General features: G+C 31.3%; 4 protein-coding genes across 4 annotated transcripts; 3 read left to right on the top strand and 1 right to left on the bottom strand.

Moving 5' to 3' along the window:
• Nucleotides 1–5,906: 5,906 nt before the first annotated feature.
• On the top strand, nt 5,907–6,800 carry GO595_004786 (uncharacterized protein; the record flags this gene model as incomplete). Its single annotated transcript, XM_067917956.1, has 1 exon — nt 5,907–6,800. One exon carries the CDS (start codon nt 5,907–5,909, stop codon nt 6,798–6,800), a length of 894 nt encoding a protein of 297 aa, XP_067775039.1.
• A 4,183-nt stretch (nt 6,801–10,983) lies between these two features.
• On the top strand, nt 10,984–15,219 carry GO595_004785 (uncharacterized protein; the record flags this gene model as incomplete). Its single annotated transcript, XM_067917955.1, has 2 exons — nt 10,984–12,811; nt 12,875–15,219. The coding sequence occupies 2 exons, from the start codon at nt 10,984–10,986 to the stop codon at nt 15,217–15,219; spliced, it is 4,173 nt and encodes a 1,390-aa protein (XP_067775038.1).
• Nucleotides 15,220–15,225: 6 nt separating this feature from the next.
• On the bottom strand, nt 15,226–16,271 carry GO595_004784 (WASH complex subunit 2; the record flags this gene model as incomplete). The annotated part of the gene is made up of 2 exons (XM_067917953.1): nt 15,226–15,263; nt 15,326–16,271. The coding sequence occupies 2 exons, from the start codon at nt 16,269–16,271 to the stop codon at nt 15,226–15,228; spliced, it is 984 nt and encodes a 327-aa protein (XP_067775037.1).
• A 2,852-nt stretch (nt 16,272–19,123) lies between these two features.
• GO595_004783 (actin) lies at nt 19,124–20,281 on the top strand (the record flags this gene model as incomplete). The annotated part of the gene is made up of 1 exon (XM_067917952.1): nt 19,124–20,281. The coding sequence occupies one exon, from the start codon at nt 19,124–19,126 to the stop codon at nt 20,279–20,281; it is 1,158 nt and encodes a 385-aa protein (XP_067775036.1).
• Nucleotides 20,282–21,168: the final 887 nt, after the last annotated feature.

The raw sequence follows: 21,168 nt of genomic DNA, 5'->3' as shown, positions 1-21,168 counted from the left end.
ATAATCCTAATAACTCATTCTCTATAAGGGAATTTACACAAAGATCTTTGGATTCGTTTTCCATTTGAGAAAATAATGTTGTGATTTCATTTTCTTGTAATTGTAATAATAATGGACCTAGTGATAAAACTAATGATTTTCGCTGACTTTTCCATGATGAAAAGGTATTGATTTTAAGGTCTTTAAATTTGTTATTAATTTCTTCCATTCCCTTTCTATAAAAAGTGTCAATGAAATTCAAAAGTGTCAAAACGTTGAAAATAAACTTTTACAGGCGTTACAAAAAGTTTGGGTTATCTAATAAAAGTGCCAGCTTCAACCTACCACCTCCCAAAAGGCATTCCCAACTTTAAGTAAACATACTTGAGTGGGACTTTTTAGAAAAAATAATGAAATGTTTGAATAATGTGTAATACATTACGTTGTAACTATTTAAATCGAAGGGAGAATTGATCCTCTCAATTCCAGCATTTTGTTAACAACACTGTCACGACACTGTCAACCAACTTTTCCTCTTATAGATTTCTTTTTAATTTTAAAATTATTTGTAATGTATTTAATACATTTCAAATTTAAACATATAATGACAGTAGACAAATTTTTATGAAAATATAATAATTTTTTAAAAATTTCCTTTGAATTCAGTCACTTTCCATTCAAATTCTTACGATACAATACACAAACGGTCATCTAAGCATTGGTACAAATTAACCACATCTAAACCAGTATATACAAGTATTGTTGAAAAAATGTTTAAAATATTTTTATTTTCTGTTTAAATTTGTGGTTCTTTTTTGTGAGTATCGTTCACTTGATAGAGGAACGAATCTTGATTTACCCATTCAAATATTGGATTTGTAACCGCAAAATGAATTCAAAAAGTTATTTTTTCTTCTTTGTCCAATTGGACAATTATTGGAGCTCCAATAATGAATAAATTTGTTTCAAGAATTTTCCTATTTATAGCACAAATAAATTATAAAAAATTACGAAGGCAGATTTTTGAATTTTCGCTCTGATCTATAGATAATGAAAATCTTGGATAACTTAAAAATAGTATGAAAACTGTTAAAAAAAATTATATAAGTTAATATTGACTATTATTTGTTCTATATATTTATTGGCTTTGAACTTCTGTATTTAATTCTAAAGCCCGAAAAAGTATTTTGAAATTTTGGAGAAGCATTTTTTGATATTATTTACAGACTATTATATATGATCAATGATTAAGTAAATAGCTATTAATTAAATAAATAATTTTTCTTAATTATTATTCTTGGTTTATTTTTTATGTTTATCAATATAATATCTCTTGTGGAATATAACCTTACAGAGATAGTTGTATATCAAAAAATCATTGAAATTATCATCAAAAATTCATCTTTATTCTAACAGCAATATATGCTTCATTTCCATTTCTTATTGAAAGTGAAGATCTAAATTATTAAAACATATATTAAATTATTCAAATGAATAGTTTTTGCATTAACATCAATTCCTTCTTTATCTAAAAGTAATTTTACTATTTCTATGTTATTATTTCTAACTGCTATATGAAGTGCTGTTCCAAATTATTCAAATGAATATATTTTGCATTAATATCAATTCCTTCTTTATCTAAAACATATTTCACAAGTTCAACATTTCCTGATTCTGATGCAAATGGCAAAATATTTTTTGGAATTTGATTCTTTTGCATGAAACATTTAACAAGATATAAATTTCCATTTATTGCTGATTCATTTATATTACAAGCATTAATATCAATTCCTTTTTCTTCCAAAAATGCTAAAATATCATAATTATCTTTTTGAATACAAAGATCTATCAAATAATGTGTGACTTTAGGCGTTTTTGGCTTTGATTGTATTTTTTCTAATTTATTATCATAAATATATTTAAAGATATCATTTTGATGAAATTCAATTGCTGTTTCAGATGCTTTATCAAATAAAGAATGATTTTGTTCACATAAATGAATGATTTCAATATTTCCACCTGCAACTGCATATTTACCCGTGTTTAATACATTTGAACCATTCATAAGTAAATATTTAAAACATTTAATAGAAGAAAAAAATGCTGCATAATCAATTAATGTAACATCTTCTTTGTTAATAAAAGAACATCTTTCATAAAGTGATGGCTCAATTGTTTGGTTAAAATCAAAATCACTTTGTGAAGATAATTCTTGAAGTTTTTCTATTTCATCATTTCGAATTATTTTTGCAATTTCATTTGGATTAGCTCCTTCTTTAATTAATTTCTTATGAAGCTCCCAATCATTCTTTGAAAGTTCTTCATAATGATCCAAAAAGTATTTTTCTGTTGGATCATTTCCATTTGCTAGTTGGGTTTGTTTTTGGTTTTCTTCTTTTGCTCTATAATGCGAAAAATATTTCGATTTAATATTTTTGGTAATATTTTTATCAATTAAATTTTGTTCAATTAGTTTCTCGATTAAATAATATGATTCTTGTGTGTTCTTTGTAAATATACGTTTGATAAAAATTGAGATTACTTTAACAATATTTTGATTAATTTCTTCTTCTTTCGTTTGAAGTGTTTTTAAAAAAATTATGTAAATATCAGACATATGCTTTAGTGATGAAAATGCGCTATAAAGTAAGTTACTTATAATAACATTAAACGTGTATGGAAAATTTGAATCAAAGATTCCCAATACTTTTTTAACTGACGTCTCTAAGTTTTCTTCAGTTAAACCAAATATATTTTTCTCAATTTTAATTAGGAATTTCAAGCAGGTTGATAAATTTTCCAACTTTTTATCTCCTGTGCTTATGGTAATCCCATCATTAGGCATGTGATTTTTCATCTGAGTGTTGTGTACCTAAACCCCCAAAAATCATCCAATTCTCAAGTAAACCATTCAATAAATTCGAATTCTTTTTCAAAACCCACTTTTTGACAACTTTATATTTTGCGAGATTAAAATGATTCAAGTGGGATGATATATGAACTCTAAAAAATAAAAATGTTTTGATTAAATAGGATCATAAAGATTTTTCATTCATTTGATTCTAACGTTGGAAATCTGCATCTAGTTTATTAAAAATATCCTTATGCAAATATGTACATTCTTTTTTCCCATCCAATTTTATTTTGATATTATCCTTTCAACATACATGTAAATTATAATGTTTTATTTATTATTCATAAATCTTTGATTCTTTTTCTTTTTCAGCATATGATATTTATCAATTTTTTTCTTCTTAACTGCATTCACCAGAATTTGAAACTCAAAAAATGTGAAGAAATTCTAAAAACCAATAATTTATATGATTTTGTTAGCTCCTTTTCTCATATCATAATTTTTTCTTCATAATCTGACATTTTGCTCCATCTATTTTTTATCTAACAAATTTAATTGCAGCAAAATGACATCTAAGCTATTTTTTTGCTACTAAAATTGACAACAGCAAGTTTTTTTAAAATGAGAAGAACGATATTTTGTTATATAGGGTGGTTTTTGTAATCAAAACCGAATTTTTTGGGCAAATCTTTTGCCCTCCAGTGGTAAATATTCAAATTAAAAGTGTTTGTTCGAAGTAATTTGAAATTCTTTGAAGACCATAAAAAATTACCCACATGTGCCCACTCCACCGCCGGGGTTTTAGATTGTATCATTGATGTGGGGCTCAAACTTGCACATGAAATAATGGTATTCAAAATATTTATCGTTATTCTGAAAATTTACTAGGGTGTGCTTTGAATGTTTTTGGGGTAATGTGTGAACATGCTCATAAAGAGAACGTTTGCCCACAGTTTTTTTTTCTATGGTGAACAAAATTTCAAAAAATGTATATTTTAACCCCACCCTAGTGCTATATTTGATAACCTATACTTTTAATACATATATATAATATTGACTCACAATTTCTGAAACTCGTATATACCGATCATCCTAAGATCTTGATATCATGAATATATAATATCTATACATAGTTGCATCTCAGATTAATATAAATCTAATAATATCATGATTAGCACGAGAAAAATTATTTTCATTTTAAAAAGTTACAAAAATGTCGACATTTGCATAGTTTATATCGAACGATAGTGGCGCCGATAAATGCCGATAGAAGCGAATTTGAATGATGGAAAATATTTTCAAATTTCTTGATATCAAAGAATAGTAATTTTTAAATATAGATTTTCCAGATTGATTGCATTTGAAATTATAATGCTTACTAAACTAAATACGATTTATGAAATACAGAATTGCATAATACTTCAATATTATAAACGAATTAAATATCATAACGGTTAATTCCACAATTTTTATCGAACGTTAAAAAATCCTAAATGTTTTTCTTTACATGTTTTGCGATTGAATCTTTATCATTTGTATATAAAGAAAATGAAATAAAAGCATACGAGAATTTTTTTGTTGATCTTGAAAAAGGAAAAAAAGAAGCACTAATTCTTTGGAGTCATAAAAATGATAATGATGCAAACATCACAGTATTTAATGAAACCGGTTTTACTATGCGACTTCTTGAAGGTGATACAACTGCTTTTATAACTGGTAGTCACAATTTTACGATTTCAGTATCAATTGATTGTAAAATTCATGTTTGGATTTTCCCTAAAGGAACTTGTTTATCAGGTTCACTTCTTTATTCTACGACTTCTTTCATGAACAATCATTTTAACGTAAGTCATAATTATGATTCTATTTGCATTTTCTTCGCCAATCATGATCCAGGAATGGATTTCTCTTTTTCTATAAAAGGTAAAAGCTCATCCAAAGTCTCAATGTTTTCGGAATCAACTGAATCAACAAAAAGCTTTCCATACAAAATAATTAATTTTCAAACTCGTTCACATTTTTTCATTCAAATTCAAAACATAACAAAAAGCGAAACGGTTCATATGAAATATACACTTAATGAACCAGAAGGTATTGATATTCAATGTGATCATATCCAAGTTCCATATTTCTCAAATAATGTTTACTCAGTTCACCCGTCAATTTTTGGTGAGAATGATATGCAGTGTAGTCAAGAAGAAGATCATTCCGACTATTTTATGTATCTCATATTTTTAATTGTTTTTGTTGTTATAATGATTATAATTGGTTTAATGTTCACTTGTGGCTGTTGCAAGTGGACGTATTATACAGTCCAATTCAGAAAGAACATTAAAGATGACCAAAATGAAATTAAAATTGATCCAAACGAACTTTTAGAATCAAGCGAAGAAATGGAAAAGGTTAATGAAGAAGAAGATAAGGATGAAAATTAATAAAAATGTTTTCAATTTTTTGGATTAATTTCATTACTGATCAGATTATTATTTGCAGCTAAGTTATGAGAACAATTTATTTATATGAGAATTTTAGATAGTTTTAATGACAACAAATTGTATATGTCAAGCAAACTTTTCAGAAACTGTAAACCGGCTGACCTCATAACGAGGTTTTAACAAATGTAATTCCGAACTGCTTTTGATCGTTTTTAACAGAAATACCATTCAAAAAGTTGGATTTGGTGTTTCCATTTTTGAGCACCCATTTCCGTTAGACCGGTTTTGTCAAATATCATCATGTTTCGGATATGTTTTAATAAGACACGACCCTCACAAATTACGATCCGCACCGATTAGCTTCAAAACCAACTTACAATCGGTTATATGAAATTAAGTAGCAAAAAAATTTCAATACTTTAATATTTTTGGTTCACCAAAAAGCTGCATTAAAGCGGTTCTAAGAAAAAATGGTAATTGTGGATTACATATATGTCGTATTAGAATGCTTATTTTCAATTGGCTATTTTATTGCAGTTTGGAAGATCAATTATTTATACAAAGAAATTAAAAGCAGTATTAATAATTTGGAGTTCAACGAAACAAATCGCACTGTAAACATTACATCGTCTTATAAGATGTTATTTCTTATCATTACAATGCCAAATAGTGATAGGCCTATACACATGTCTTCTTATTTTATTAATGATCTAAATCAAATGTATGGCTATAAGGCTTTATATCTTGATTGGAAAAAAGAGAATAAGACAGTTCAAGAAAACAAGGAAGATATATTAAATCTTAAAGTTCCAGAGTATTATCGAAACATAACCTCTAAAATCAAGCCATACCAGAACTATAATTGGAAAAGCATTGATATTTATCGAAAGACATATTTTGGACTATCTTATTTTTTACATGAAACTAATTATCGATGGCTTCATAGAGGTTCTGATGACAATGTTGTCAACCTAAAGAATTTAGAATCATTTTATGAATCAATTGAACAAAAATATGATCCACTTAATGAGAAAGTTATTCTTGGCTGTTGCACACGGCATGCTTCTACGCCAGGATATCTTCAAGGCGGCTGTGGCTTTCTATATTCACGGAAGGCGGTTGAATTAATGCTTCCCATTTATGAAGATGTTATATTTAACTGCAAAGTTTCCGAAGATGTTTGTCATAAGCAATTTTTAATTCGATTAAACATTACAATCATTAATGCAACATCGTTAAGCTTTTTGGGTCATCCATTTAGTAAAGAGGACTCAGAAAGAATCGATAAAAATGATTTCCATGACTTAGTTCCATGTCCAAAACAACACATATTCCCCGAAAACTTAAACCAATGCGGTGTCTTTCATGGGCCCGTGAATAAACTTGTTTTCTTACATCATCATGCTGATGGTGGTGTGACTGGAATCATAAACAGAACAAAAAAGGTGTTTGCTGTGAAAGATGAATATGTTCATTTTTATTTCCCTTATTTTAGACATCCGAGACTATGTAATGCCAATATGTCTAAGTGAGGTTTATACAAATTTGTATTGAGAATAGAAAAGATATAAAATGTTTGAACTTTTAATAAAAAATTTAATAATTTGTTATTGCTGTTCTGTAAATAAAAAGTCTCAAAATAATATTTTTGATTGTGCTTTTGTTAGAAAAAAAATTACCGTTGAAATGCAAATTTTAATGCTTAGAAGCAAAAATAATGATTGTATTTATATTGATTTTTTCAATATTATTAAAAGTATTTATCTGGATAATAAAGATGGAGCATGAATTAAAATTGAAATATATATGTTAAGGTTTGCAATGTACCTATCTTCATAAAAAATATGAATAACAAAGTTAAATGGAAATGATTATTGATTGAAAAATAAAAGTGACAACATCCCACTTTTGTATGGTTTATTTTGGTCATGGTCGTACCGATAGGCAACGATGAACAACGATATAAACCGATAGGAGGACGATAAATGATCTACCTTCCTAAAGAAAGATAAATAATATTTCTTGATTATTTCAAAGCCTTTCGAAAGATATTATGCATTAAAAATCAATTAATTGATATAAATCGTCAAAAGCTTTCACGAAACAAATGGTAAAATATCAAAAAATTAAATTTCTCAAATCATCAATTTTTTTATAAATTCTTGAAAAAAATAAATTTGTGGTTATTCATAAACACCTTGATCAAAAACACTTGATTGTTTATTCAGATTTATGATAAGAACTAAGAATTCATCCACTTTAAATTTCTAAAAACAACTTTAAGCACTATTGTACTCCAGCAATACTGATTTGATTAGTATAATAACTCCCATTAAATTTTCTAGAATCTCAAAAGGCAGATTTTCTTAATTTTTTTTCTTCATTAATTAAAGTTAAATTTTGGCGATTGGTTTGAAATCAATTTTACCTTGAGAAAAAATTATTTAAACTTTTCACCTCAACTTTGGATACAAATGACTTATTACCTTAAAAAAATCATTATTAATAGCATTAATGTTTCTTAATGATTGGTGACCTTATGATTTAACCATTGCTTGGATATCCATTGAGAAATAATTCATTTTTTGAAATTAACGTACAATTTCCGACCGTTTATGCATAAGAGCATGTCCTGTCAAAATCAATACAAAAAATTGTAAACTGTTGAATAATATATACGTTTATTAATTAATATGAAAACAAAAAATCTCATAAAATAATATATTTATGTATATAATAACAATAAAATATAATTAATAACCAATATATATATTATAATAACAAAAATATAATTATTTTCATTGAGCATATCATTAGATATGCCCTTCGTTACTTTGTGTATTCGATAGGAAATTGAAAATGAAACCGCTTTATTTCAATCATATGATAGAGCTTGAAGAAACAGACCAAACGAGAAAACTTTTATTAGATAAACCATATGAGGTAACAGCTCAAGTTGTAAAAGAGGTGTTGATTCAAGTTACAAATCAAGAGTCACAATTTCATGGAATAAAATCATTTTATAATTTAATCAATAATAACAAATCAATACTTTCAACAAGTTTCTTGGAGGAAGAGTTTATCGGAATTGCTCATAATATTTTGAGTTGTACGACTCAAGAAGTCATGACTTATGTTTTAAAGATACTAACAATTAGTGCTTCTATCTCACCTCAACATTTTGAAATCACATGCAGATGCATTAGTTGTCAGCAGCTTGTTGAATGTATTCTTGATCCTAAGTTTAATGTATATGTTCGTATTGAACTTCTTAAACTTTTTGAACAATACATAATATATTATGAACCAAAAATCTCACTCCCTTTTGCTCACATCATATTCCAAATCATTTGTCATACGATTCAATCAACAAATATAGAACATAATTGTTATTTGCACTTAGTTGGAGCTGCGTTTGGGTGTTGTCTAACATTTGCTAAGAAAAACACTGCCTTAGATACATTTCTCAAAGAATATAATTTATATGTGGAGATCAATAAATTTCTCACTCAAAAATGCACCACTCTTAAACTTAACCTCCTTCGCCTTATCACCGAAGCATACAAACAAAACGTTGAATTTGACAAATTTAATATTCCATATATTATTGAATTGATGAAACATCGTATTTTGAGCATACAAATCAGTGCAATTAATTGCGTCAAAGTATTTATTGAAAAAAACGGAGATAAAATTAGACTTATCAGTGATCAATTAATTGAAAGCATCGATTTTTGTATGTCAAACCGGTTTAAATCGCAAATCTATTGCGTATCTTTGATATATACATTGGTCGCCTCCTCTGATTATGTGAACACGCAAGCGTTTGTTCTGGAGCTTATCAAAAGAGGAATCGGACATTCGATTTTGACACTTTTGCAGTCGGGAGCGAATTCTATTCGACTTCTTGAGCTGTTGAATAAAATACTTTTCGTGCTGGAAGCGTGCGGTAATATGGAACTGTACGCTGAATTCATCCAACAGATGGATTCCGATGAAACATTGGCCGAACTTGTCGATTCGCCAGATGTTTACGTTGCAGAAAAGGCGGTTTTACTTAATGATAAAATCGACTCTTTTCTCACCCTAATTTCACAATCTCAATAAAATGTTTATTTTAATCATATTCAGTAACTCTTCAATAATTACATAAGTAATGTTTTAATGTTTTCACATACAAATTTACCACATTTAGTTCATATTCAGTAACTCTTCAATAATTACATAAGTAATGTTTTAATATTTTGACATACAAATTTACCACATTTAGTTCATGTGCAGTAACTCTTCAATAATTACATAAGTAATGTTTTAATATTTTGACATACAAATTTACCACATTTAGTTCATATTCAGTAACTCTTCAATAATTACATAAGTAATGTTTTAATGTTTTCACATACAAATTTACCACATTTAGTTCATATTCAGTAACTCTTCAATAATTACATAAGTAATGTTTTAATATTTTTGACATACAAATTTACCACATTTAGTTCATATTCAGTAACTCTTCAATAATTACATAAGTAATGTTTTAATGTTTTCACATACAAATTTACCACATTTAGTTCATATTCAGTAACTCTTCAATAATTACATAAGTAATGTTTTAATGTTTTCACATACAAATTTACCACATTTAGTTCATATTCAGTAACTCTTCAATAATTACATAAGTAATGTTTTAATATTTTGACATACAAATTTACCACATTTAGTTCATATTCAGTAACTCTTCAATAATTACATAAGTAATGTTTTAATGTTTTCACATACAAATTTACCACATTTAGTTCATATTCAGTAACTCTTCAATAATTACATAAGTAATGTTTTAATGTTTTCACATACAAATTTACCACATTTAGTTCATATTCAGTAACTCTTCAATAATTACATAAGTAATGTTTTAATATTTTGACATACAAATTTACCACATTTAGTTCATATTCAGTAACTCTTCAATAATTACATAAGTAATGTTTTAATGTTTTCACATACAAATTTACCACATTTAGTTCATATTCAGTAACTCTTCAATAATTACATAAGTAATGTTTTAATATTTTGACATACAAATTTACCACATTTAGTTCATATTCAGTAACTCTTCAATAATTACATAAGTAATGTTTTAATATTTTGACATACAAATTTACCACATTTAGTTCATATTCAGTAACTCTTCAATAATTACATAAGTAATGTTTTAATGTTTTCACATACAAATTTACCACATTTAGTTCATGTGCAGTAACTCTTCAATAATTACATAAGTAATGTTTTAATATTTTGACATACAAATTTACCACATTTAGTTCATATTCAGTAACTCTTCAATAATTACATAAGTAATGTTTTGATGTTTTCACATAAAAACTTTCCACATTTGGTTCATGTGCAGTAACTTTTCAATTTGCACAAGTTACAGCTTTGAAACAATATGAAATTGCGGACAAACCCTTTTAAGTTATTGCTTTACTTATTAATTAATTATTTTGGACATCATTGAGTGCCGATGGCCTTCTTCTTGTTGTGTTTGATCTTCTATTCCTTGTAACAGTTAATTTAGATGGGTTATAATCGCCACTTTCGTTTTCGTCCTTATCTTCTGCCAGCAGTGAATCTCTTGTTACTCCTGGCGCAAACGAAGCGCGTGGCGCGCCGGGCACTGGTGGACCGTTCGCATTCAAAAATGCAATTCGGTCGCTCATGGAGTTCCGCTTTTGTTTCTCGTCGCCAATTCGACGCCTTGTTTGCCTCGGCGCTGCTTTCGGCGCTTCTTCTTCGTCATCGTCATCGAACAATCCCTTCGACTTCTTCGGCTCCTCCTTCTTTACAGGCGCTTCATCGTCGTCTTCATCGTCATCGAACAATCCCTTCGACTTCTTCGGCTCTTCTTTCTTGGGTGCAGGTTTAGATGCAATTGGTTCGTCATCGAACAATCCCTTCGACTTCTTCGGCTCTTCTTTCTTGGGTGCAGGTTTAGATGCAATTGGTTCGTCATCGAATAATCCGCCTTTCTTCTTCGGCTCTTCTTTCTTGGGTGCAGGTTTAGATGCAATTGGTTCGTCATCGAATAATCCGCCTTTCTTCTTCGGCTCTTCCTTCTTTGCAGGTGCTGATTTAGGCGCGGCTGGCTCATCATCGTCGAATAATCCTTTGGACTTCTTCGGCGCGTTTGTGCTTGTTGTTGGCTTCTTCGGCTCTTCCTCATCAAAGAGGCCGCCACTGGACTTCTTGCTGCTGCTGCTTTGCTTGCTGCTCTTCTTCTTTTTCTTGGAATCATTGTCTTCGTCAAAGAGTCCGCCACTGGACTTCTTGGATGACTTCTTCTTTACTACTTTCTTCTTTTTGCTCTTCTTTGGTTCATTATCATCAAATAATCCGCCGCTGGACTTTTTGGTTTCTTCTTTCTTCTTGGGCGCAGATTTGGCTGGGGCTGGCTCGTCAAAGAGACCGCCGGACTTCTTTGGCTCTTCCTTCTTTGGTGCTGGTTTAGATGCTATTGGTTCGTCATCAAATAATCCGCCTGATTTCTTTGGCTCTTCCTTCTTTGGTGCTGGTTTAGAAGGTGCTGGCTCATCAAAGAGACCGCCGGACTTCTTTGGCTCTTCCTTCTTTGGCGCTGGTTTAGATGCTATTGGTTCGTCATCAAAAAGACCACCAGATTTCTTAGGCTCTTCCTTCTTTGGTGCTGGTTTAGATGCTATTGGTTCGTCATCAAAGAGACCGCCGGACTTCTTTGGCTCTTCCTTCTTTGGTGCTGGTTTTGATGCTATTGGTTCGTCATCAAAAAGACCACCAGATTTCTTAGGCTCTTCCTTCTTTGGTGCTGGTTTGGTTGAAATTGGTTCGTCATCAAAAAGACCACCAGATTTCTTAGGCTCTTCCTTCTTTGGTGCTGGTTTGGTTGAAATTGGTTCGTCATCAAAGAGTCCGCCAGATTTCTTAGGTTCTTCCTTCTTTGGTGCTGGTTTAGATGCTATTGGTTCGTCATCAAAAAGACCACCAGATTTCTTTGGCTCTTCCTTCTTTGGTGCTGGTTTGGTTGAAATTGGTTCGTCATCGAATAATCCGCCAGATTTCTTTGGCTCTTCCTTCTTTGGTGCTGGTTTGGTTGAAATTGGTTCGTCATCAAATAATCCGCCTGATTTCTTTGGCTCTTCCTTCTTTGGTGCTGGTTTAGAAGGTGCTGGCTCATCAAAGAGACCGCCGGACTTCTTTGGTTCTTCCTTCTTTGGTGCTGGTTTAGATGCAATTGGTTCGTCATCAAATAATCCGCCGGACTTCTTTGGTTCTTCCTTCTTTGGTGCAGGCTTAGATGCAATTGGTTCGTCATCAAATAATCCGCCGGACTTCTTTGGTTCTTCCTTCTTTGGTGCAGGCTTAGATGCAATTGGTTCGTCATCAAATAATCCGCCGGACTTCTTTGGTTCTTCCTTCTTAGGTGCTGGTTTAGATGCTATTGGTTCGTCATCAAAGAGTCCGCCAGATTTCTTAGGCTCTTCTTTCTTTGGTGCTGGTTTAGATGCTATTGGTTCGTCATCAAATAATCCGCCTGATTTCTTTGGCTCTTCCTTCTTTGGTGCTGGTTTAGAAGGTGCTGGCTCATCAAAGAGACCGCCGGACTTCTTTGGTTCTTCCTTCTTTGGTGCTGGTTTAGATGCTATTGGTTCGTCATCAAAAAGACCACCAGATTTCTTTGGCTCTTCCTTCTTTGGTGCTGGTTTGGTTGAAATTGGTTCGTCATCAAATAATCCGCCTGATTTCTTTGGCTCTTCCTTCTTTGGTGCTGGTTTAGAAGGTGCTGGCTCATCAAAGAGACCGCCGGACTTCTTTGGTTCTTCCTTCTTTGGTGCAGGCTTAGATGCAATTGGTTCGTCATCAAATAATCCGCCAGATTTCTTAGGCTCTTCTTTCTTTGGTGCTGGTTTAGATGCTATTGGTTCGTCATCAAAGAGTCCGCCAGATTTCTTTGGCTCTTCCTTCTTTGGTGCTGGTTTGGTTGAAATTGGTTCGTCATCAAATAATCCGCCTGATTTCTTTGGCTCTTCCTTCTTTGGTGCTGGTTTAGAAGGTGCTGGCTCATCAAAGAGACCGCCGGACTTCTTTGGTTCTTCCTTCTTTGGTGCTGGTTTAGATGCTATTGGTTCGTCATCAAAAAGACCACCAGATTTCTTTGGCTCTTCCTTCTTTGGTGCTGGTTTGGTTGAAATTGGTTCGTCATCAAATAATCCGCCTGATTTCTTTGGCTCTTCCTTCTTTGGTGCTGGTTTAGAAGGTGCTGGCTCATCAAAGAGACCGCCGGACTTCTTTGGTTCTTCCTTCTTTGGTGCAGGCTTAGATGCAATTGGTTCATCATCAAATAAACCTCCGGACTTCTTTGGCTCTTCTTTCTTAGGTGCTGGTTTGGTTGAAATTGGTTCGTCATCGAATAATCCGCCAGATTTCTTTGGCTCTTCTTTCTTTGGTGCTGGTTTAGGTGCTATTGGTTCATCATCGAATAAGCTGCTGCCGCTCTTCTTCGTATCTTTCTTTGGTGCAGGCTTAGATGCAATTGGTTCATCATCATCAAATAAACCTCCCGACTTCTTAGGAGTTGATTTAGCTGGTGCAATTGGTTCATCATCATCAAAAAGACCGCCACTCTTCTTAGGTGTTGTCTTCTTTGGTGCTGGCTTAGCTGGAGCAGGTTCATCATCGAACAAACCTCCTGACTTCTTAGCTGCTGGCTTAGCTGCAATTGGTTCATCATCGTCGAAAAGACCGCCACTCTTCTTAGGTGTTGTCTTCTTTGGTGCTGGTTTAGATGCAATTGGCTCGTCGTCGTCGAACAATCCGCCAGACTTCTTAGTTGTTTCTTTCTTAGCTGGTGGCTTAGTTGTAATTTCGTCATCATCGAATAATCCTCCAGTCTTCTTAGCTGCAATTGGCTCATCATCAAATAATGCACTTGGTTTCTTTTCTTCTTTCTTAGGTGCTGGCTTAGCAGTAATTGGCTCGTCGTCGAATAATCCGCCAGACTTCTTTGGCGTTTCTTTCTTAGGTGCTGGCTTAGCAGTAATTGGCTCGTCGTCGAATAATCCGCCAGACTTCTTTGGCGTTTCTTTCTTAGCTGGCGTTGGTTCATCATCGAATAATCCGCCAGACTTCTTAGATGTTTCTTTCTTAGGTGCTGGCTTAGCAGTAATTGGCTCGTCATCAAATAATCCGCCAGACTTCTTTGGCGTTTCTTTCTTAGCTGGCGGCTTAGCTGTAGTTTCATCATCGTCGAACAATCCGCCAGTCTTCTTGGCTGCTGGCTTAGCTGGTGCCGGTTCGTCATCGCCGAATAATCCTCCAGACTTCTTCTCTGTTGGTTTCGTTTCAGTATCTGCGTCATCAAATAATCCAATCGAAGCTTTCCTTGCTCCTTTCTTAGCTGGTCTCTTCTTCGGCTTCTCATCATTTGTTGCATCAACATCATCAAATAATCCAATCGATGTCTTTCTCGTTGTCTTCTTCTTTGGCTCTTCATCAATGCCATCGAATAATCCGCCGCCTGTTCCTTTCTTTGTTGGTTCTTCGTCAACGCCATCAAACAATCCGCCAGTAGACTTTCGTGTTGTCTTTTTCTTTGCTGGTCGTTTCTTTGGTGGTGGCTCATTACCGAACAATCCGCCATCTTCGCCGAAAAGTCCACCAGATTGTCCGCTAGAAGCTGTTTCTGCGTCATCGAATAAGCTCATAGACTTCTTACGACCTTTCGTCTTAGAAGATGATGATTTATTATCATCTTCTGTTGTATCAAATAAGTTGGTAGTAGATTTGCGTGGCTTCTTTGGTGCTGGTTCTTCGCCTTCAGTACCAAATAAGCCTCCTTTGTTATCTTCTTGTTCATCGAAAAGATTTCCATCAAATAGTGATGAACGCTTTCGGCTCTTTCTGCGTGGTTTCTTGGGTTGAAGATCATCAGCGTTGAATAGATCGACGTTTTCTGTGTTTTTGCTCTCGTTTTCGTCACCTGTGATATCAAATATTGATACGCGCTTCTTGCCTTTCTTCTTGGGACTAGGTGCGCTAAAGATATCTCCTGTGCCTGTATCTTCCGAGAATAGCACTGAATTCTCTTCGGATTCGCCGAAAAGTGTTTTCTGTTTTTCTTCCATTTCTTGTTTCTGTTCATCAGTAAGCTCAGGCTTTGTCTCTGTTGTTTCTTCAGATGGTGTTGTAGTGGTTGTGGTGGTTGTTGTTTCTGTTTCTGTGGTCTCTTCAGGTGGTTTCTCTTCTTCTGCTGGAATTTCAATTTCTGGTTCTTCAACTGGTATTGGTTTAATGAATGGAACTGTGATCAGTGGATTTGATACTTCTGATGTTAATGGACTTTCTTTAAGAGTAACAAGTGTGCTTTGAAATGCAGATTGGAATTTTGGAATTACATATTGACGAACGGCTTCTTGCCTGGTAAGTGGAACTTCTTCTTCAACATCTGTTTTGGGAACATCCATTATGTCTTGTTCTTCAATACGTCGTTCAACAAATTGATTTAAACAAAGAACATCAAGAGATCCAAAAGCATTGTTAACCTGTGTTTCAACTGAATCAAGAGCTGACATTAAACCTTCTAATTTGCGTTGTGTATTTCTTGTCTTTTCGAAAATTCGTTCTGAAAAATCTTTGAGAAAATGGTAAAACCCAATATCTGCTTGAAGTTTCCAGTCATTCTGTTTAGCTGCAGCTTCCATTTGTTCAATTGTCCATGATTGATTTTGTGTTCCTTCTTCTTGATTTTCTTCAGTAAGTGGAGGTGGGGGAGGTGGTGGTGGAATATCAGGGCCACTTGAGACAGTTGGTTCTCCTGCTCCTGTAGCATGTGGAGCATTGTCCATCATTTTTTGGAATTTATCATTTGTCTTGAATTTTAATACCTTCTTTTGAGCTGTTGGTGCTGGGGGAGGTGGGGGAGGAGGAGGAGGCGGTGGGGGAGGTGGGGGAGGTGGTGGTGGTGGTGTAGACATTTTTAGCTACCGCAATATAACCGTTGTTGTTCTTCGGTTTTACAACAGTGAAAATTCAGAGGTCTGGTAGATCTGATTAAATAAACTGACAAAGTACTCACAATTACTATTGTATCGTTTTTTTCGAACAACAATTTATTAGTACGTAAGAATAAGAAAACGAAAACAAATTTGCTCAGAGAGATTGGATGATGAGATCGAAAAGTTGAAAAAAAAGAAAAAAGAACTCGAACCAATAAAGCAAAGAATCTAAGAAATACAGGGAACAACAAACACATTGATATCAATAGTTGTTTGTTAATGAAAAAACTTCAACATGCGAAAAGATAAGGTATTTTATAAAATTTATGATGTGTCATTGAAACCGATTTAATTAGACCTTTTAGTAATTCAACTATTTCTGTATAACTTTTTTCAGATGCTAATGTAAGTGCTGTCATAAAAAATTTAAATAATTTCCAAAATATTTTTTTTTTAAATTTTAAATTATTAAAATAAATACTTTTAGCATTAATATCAATTCCATTTTGTTCAAATATATTTGACAAGTTCAACATTACTTGATTCCATACCAAAAATTAAAATATTTTTTGGAATTTTTGTATTTTTGAGAAAATGTTTAATAAAATATAAGTTTCCAATCTTTGCTGTCTCATTAATATTATTTTCATTAATTATCATTCCTTTTTCTTCTAAAAATGAAAGAACTTCATAATTTCCACTGTTAATACAATAAACTATCAAATCATTATCTGATTTTTCTTCTAATTTATTTTCATAAAGATATTTAAAGATATAATTATGATGAAATATAATTGCTGCTTCATATGCATCTTCAAATGATGAATGATTTCGTTCACATAAATGGATAATTTCTTCATTTCCACATGCAACTGCATATTTACCTGTGTTATCTATTTTAGAACCATTCATAAGTAAATGTTTAAAACATTTAATAGAAGAAAAAAATGATGCATAATCAATTAAAGAAACATTTTCTCCATTAATAAAATCTTCAAGAAATATCATCACGAGATAATTTTGATTTTAATCAAACAATTGAACCATCACTTTATGAAAGATGTTCATTTATTAATCAAAGAAATATTGCATTAATTGATTATGCAGCGTTTTTTTCATCAGTTAAATGTTTTAAATATTTACTTATGAATGGTGCTAATGTAGAAAAAACAGGTAAATACGCTGTTGCAGGTGGAAATGAAGAAATTATTCATATATGTGAACAAAATAATTCATCATTTGAAGGTGCATATGAAACAGCAATTATGTTTCATCATAATGAGATCTTTAAATATTTTTATGAAAATAAAATTGAAGATATTAATAAATTAAAAAAATTAGGAGAAAAATGCATTTCATATTTTAATTATGAAATTTTTACATATTTAGAAAAAGAAGGAATGAAAATTAATGAAAATATCATTAATGAAGAAGCAAAAATTGAAAATATTTTTCTTGTAAAATATTTCCATAAAAATAATCAACTTCCAGTAAATAATTTAGTTTTTGCTTCATTTTCAAATATTGAACTAGTTACATACATTTTAAAGCGAAAAGGAATTGATATTAGTGCTAAAAATTTTTATTTGTTTTATTTGAAATTTATTTTAATAATTTTATATTTCAAAATAATATTTGGAAATTATTTAAATTATTTAATACAGCACTAATTTATGAATCTGAAAAAGGTTATACAGAAATAGTTAAACTACTTCTTGAACAAGAAGGAATTGATATTAATGCTAAAGATATTTATTTGTTTTATTTAAAGTATTTTTAAATAATATGATATTTCAAAATAATATTTGGAAAATATTAAAACAATTTAAAACAGCATTTATATTTGCATCTTGGAATGGTCATACAGAAATAGTTAAATTACTTTTAGAATAGGGGAAAAATTTGTAACTTTTTCCAAATTTGTTGCACTATTTACCAATTTTTCTTAAGGGCTGTCCTTAATAATCTTTTTCAAAAGTGTTTAGATATATCGAAGTCAGCAAATGTCGGGACATACTGATAATCGCGATTGTTATTCGAATGTTACAGTAACTTTACTTTAGGTTGGAATGGTTTGATTGAATTTTGAATAAAAATTACCCTTAAAGAGCTCCAACCTAAAATGCAGTGACAGTATCCCATAATATACTATTATCACATCTTGCATCATCAAAATTATATAAATTTTATGATTATTATAGGGATAGATGCACTTTTTTACACACCAAATATTTTTTTTAATAAAAAATTTCAAGGTTAAAATTATTTATATAAAAAATTATGAAGATGAAATCATTTTAATAAATTATGATATCATAAAACCATTAAAAGCAATATATAATTTATATCGGAGAAACAATTTTATTTCATAATTTCACATCTAGTTAACTCGAAAAAACGTTGATATTCATGTTTTTCTATATTTGCGGTTGCTTAAGAGGCAAAAGGCGACAACTTGCATTTGATCTATATTTTTCATTAATTAATATGAATAAAATTAAAATGATCATTTTTTTGATTGGTATGTATAAATTTGTTAAAGTAGATAAGTATATTTGCCTATATTTCATGTTTGCATTCATGCATGAGCTTCAATAAGTGTAATATTGTTCAGTATGTTTCAGCTTTTTAAATATGTTGTTTATCATCATCTCAATTTGGCATATAACTAATTCTAATTCCTTCAACTTTTTTATCAATTTCCTATCATTTCAGCAATTAAAATGAAAGACAGATGAATGAGTAAAACAAAGTAGCATTTGTTCTATTTTGCCAAAAATAAAAATATACAAAAATTATTGCCAATTTTTTTTCCATCCTCACTTCAACTCATGAACTTAGTAAAAAATACCAATCAAGCATTAGTTTATGATATAGGATCAGCTTCAGTTAAGCTTGGATATGCAGGCGATCTTTACCCCTTATATGCTCCACCATCCTGGTATGCAGTTCAAAGTTTAGAAAATGGGGATATTCAATATCAGTTTGAAAAAGAATGGCTTACTAAATGTGTTGCAGGTCTTGAAATAAAACCCATGGAAGATGAAAATTCTGAAGGTCTTACCACTTTTTTAGATTGGACCTATTCATATTGTTTTGGAGAAATTGAACCAACTAATTGGTCAGTTCTATTTTCTCAACCTACAGTAGCCATTTGCAACACACAAAATGCCAAAGCACTTGAAGACAAACAAAATCATCTTGCCGAAATAGCCTTTGATTTTGGATACCATCCACGTCTAGGCTTCCAACATGACTCGTCACTTACATGCTATTCCCATGGCATTCATACAGGTCTCGTTGTTGACTTTGGGTGGAGTTGTCTTCGAGCTGTTCCAATAATAGAAGGACATCCATATCGCAGTGGGATACGCATTCATACATATGGTGGCAAAGATCTCTCATTTTTATTATATCGTATGCTTACTGACCATGGTAAAAACATCCATACACATCGCGAAATCATTGATCCGAATGCTTTCATTACAGAAAGTCAATTACAATTTTGTCGTATGGATCTATTAATTGACATGATAAAATCGAATTTAAAGTTTGATGTTCCTACAGAAAACACAACAATTCTTGATAACATATATTTTATGCCCGGAAAAGTTCCAATTGATTTAGAAAACGAAATGAATTATATATCGAATTTTTATTGGGAAGAAGAAACACCTTTACAAGAATTAATTAAAGACGCAATTAATGCTACACCAGAAGAGTATCAAAATGTTCTCTGGAAATCAATTGTAACTGGAGGCGGATTATCAAATTTAAAAGGATTTAGAAATAGATTAAAAATCGAAGTGGAAAAAGTTGCGCCAAATAACATAAAACCAAACGTTATATTGCCAAAATGTAGAGAGGCAGCAGGCGAATTCGCAACTTGGGTCGGTGGTTCAATATTCGCTTCTTCAGAATGTTTCCCTTCGTTTTGTATGACAAGAGAAGAATGGACTGAGGTCGGATCTGCGAATAGATTCATTTGAATTATATAAATTTTGTTTTGAGTTAAATACTGTTAATGAACATATGCTGAATAAATAATTTGTTTATTTGTATATTATTGTCGTGAAATTAAAAATATATTTTGAGTATTGGAAAAAGTTTATTGGATTTATATGTTATTTATTATATAAATAACAAAATTATTTCAAATATATATAAATATATATTTGGTTTTTAATCAGTTGATATTGGTGGACAATCTTCAAATGAATCACCTTTGAAGACACTAAAGTTTCCAAACTTTTCACTTGTGTATGAAGGCTTCACAATTATTGTAGATATATTTATTTCTAAAAATGAGTTATTAAGTATTGCTGGTTCTTTGTCACCTAAATAATAAATGCACTTTAGTGAATAACATTTATAAAATGCAAATGAGTTAATCATATCAGTATTATTACCAAATTGAACTGTATGTAATTTTACACAATTTTCAAATGATGAAACACCAATTGATCTTGTTGAATGTGGTAATAATATTTGTAATAAATTAATACACCCTTTAAATGCGAAATTACCTATCACCCATATTTTATCGTTCAGATGAATAAATTTTATATATATGCAGTCAAGAAAACAAAAAGGAGAAATTAATTTTACATTTTGATGAATAGTATAATTTTCAACTTTTTTCCCTGGTGGAAAGCGTTGTAAAAATATATGATCTTTGGCATATAAAACTCCATCATTTTCATAACATAAAAAATCTTCATTATATTGATCTACTTCAAAGAAAGCTAAAGATTTGCATCCCTTAAATGCATCAAATGCAATTTCTGATACTGATATGCCAATTTTAATCTTATTTAACTTAATGCAGTTAATAAAGGCTTGACTACATATACCTTTAACCAAGAAAGGAATTTTA

The sequence above is a fragment of the Histomonas meleagridis genome, assembly GCF_020186115.1.
Source record: "Histomonas meleagridis strain 2922-C6/04-10x chromosome Unknown contig_283, whole genome shotgun sequence".
NCBI classification, from domain to species: Eukaryota; Parabasalia; order Tritrichomonadida; family Dientamoebidae; genus Histomonas; species Histomonas meleagridis.
Note: the sequence above shows the minus strand (reverse complement) of the source record. Positions and strands in the feature narration are given on the sequence as shown.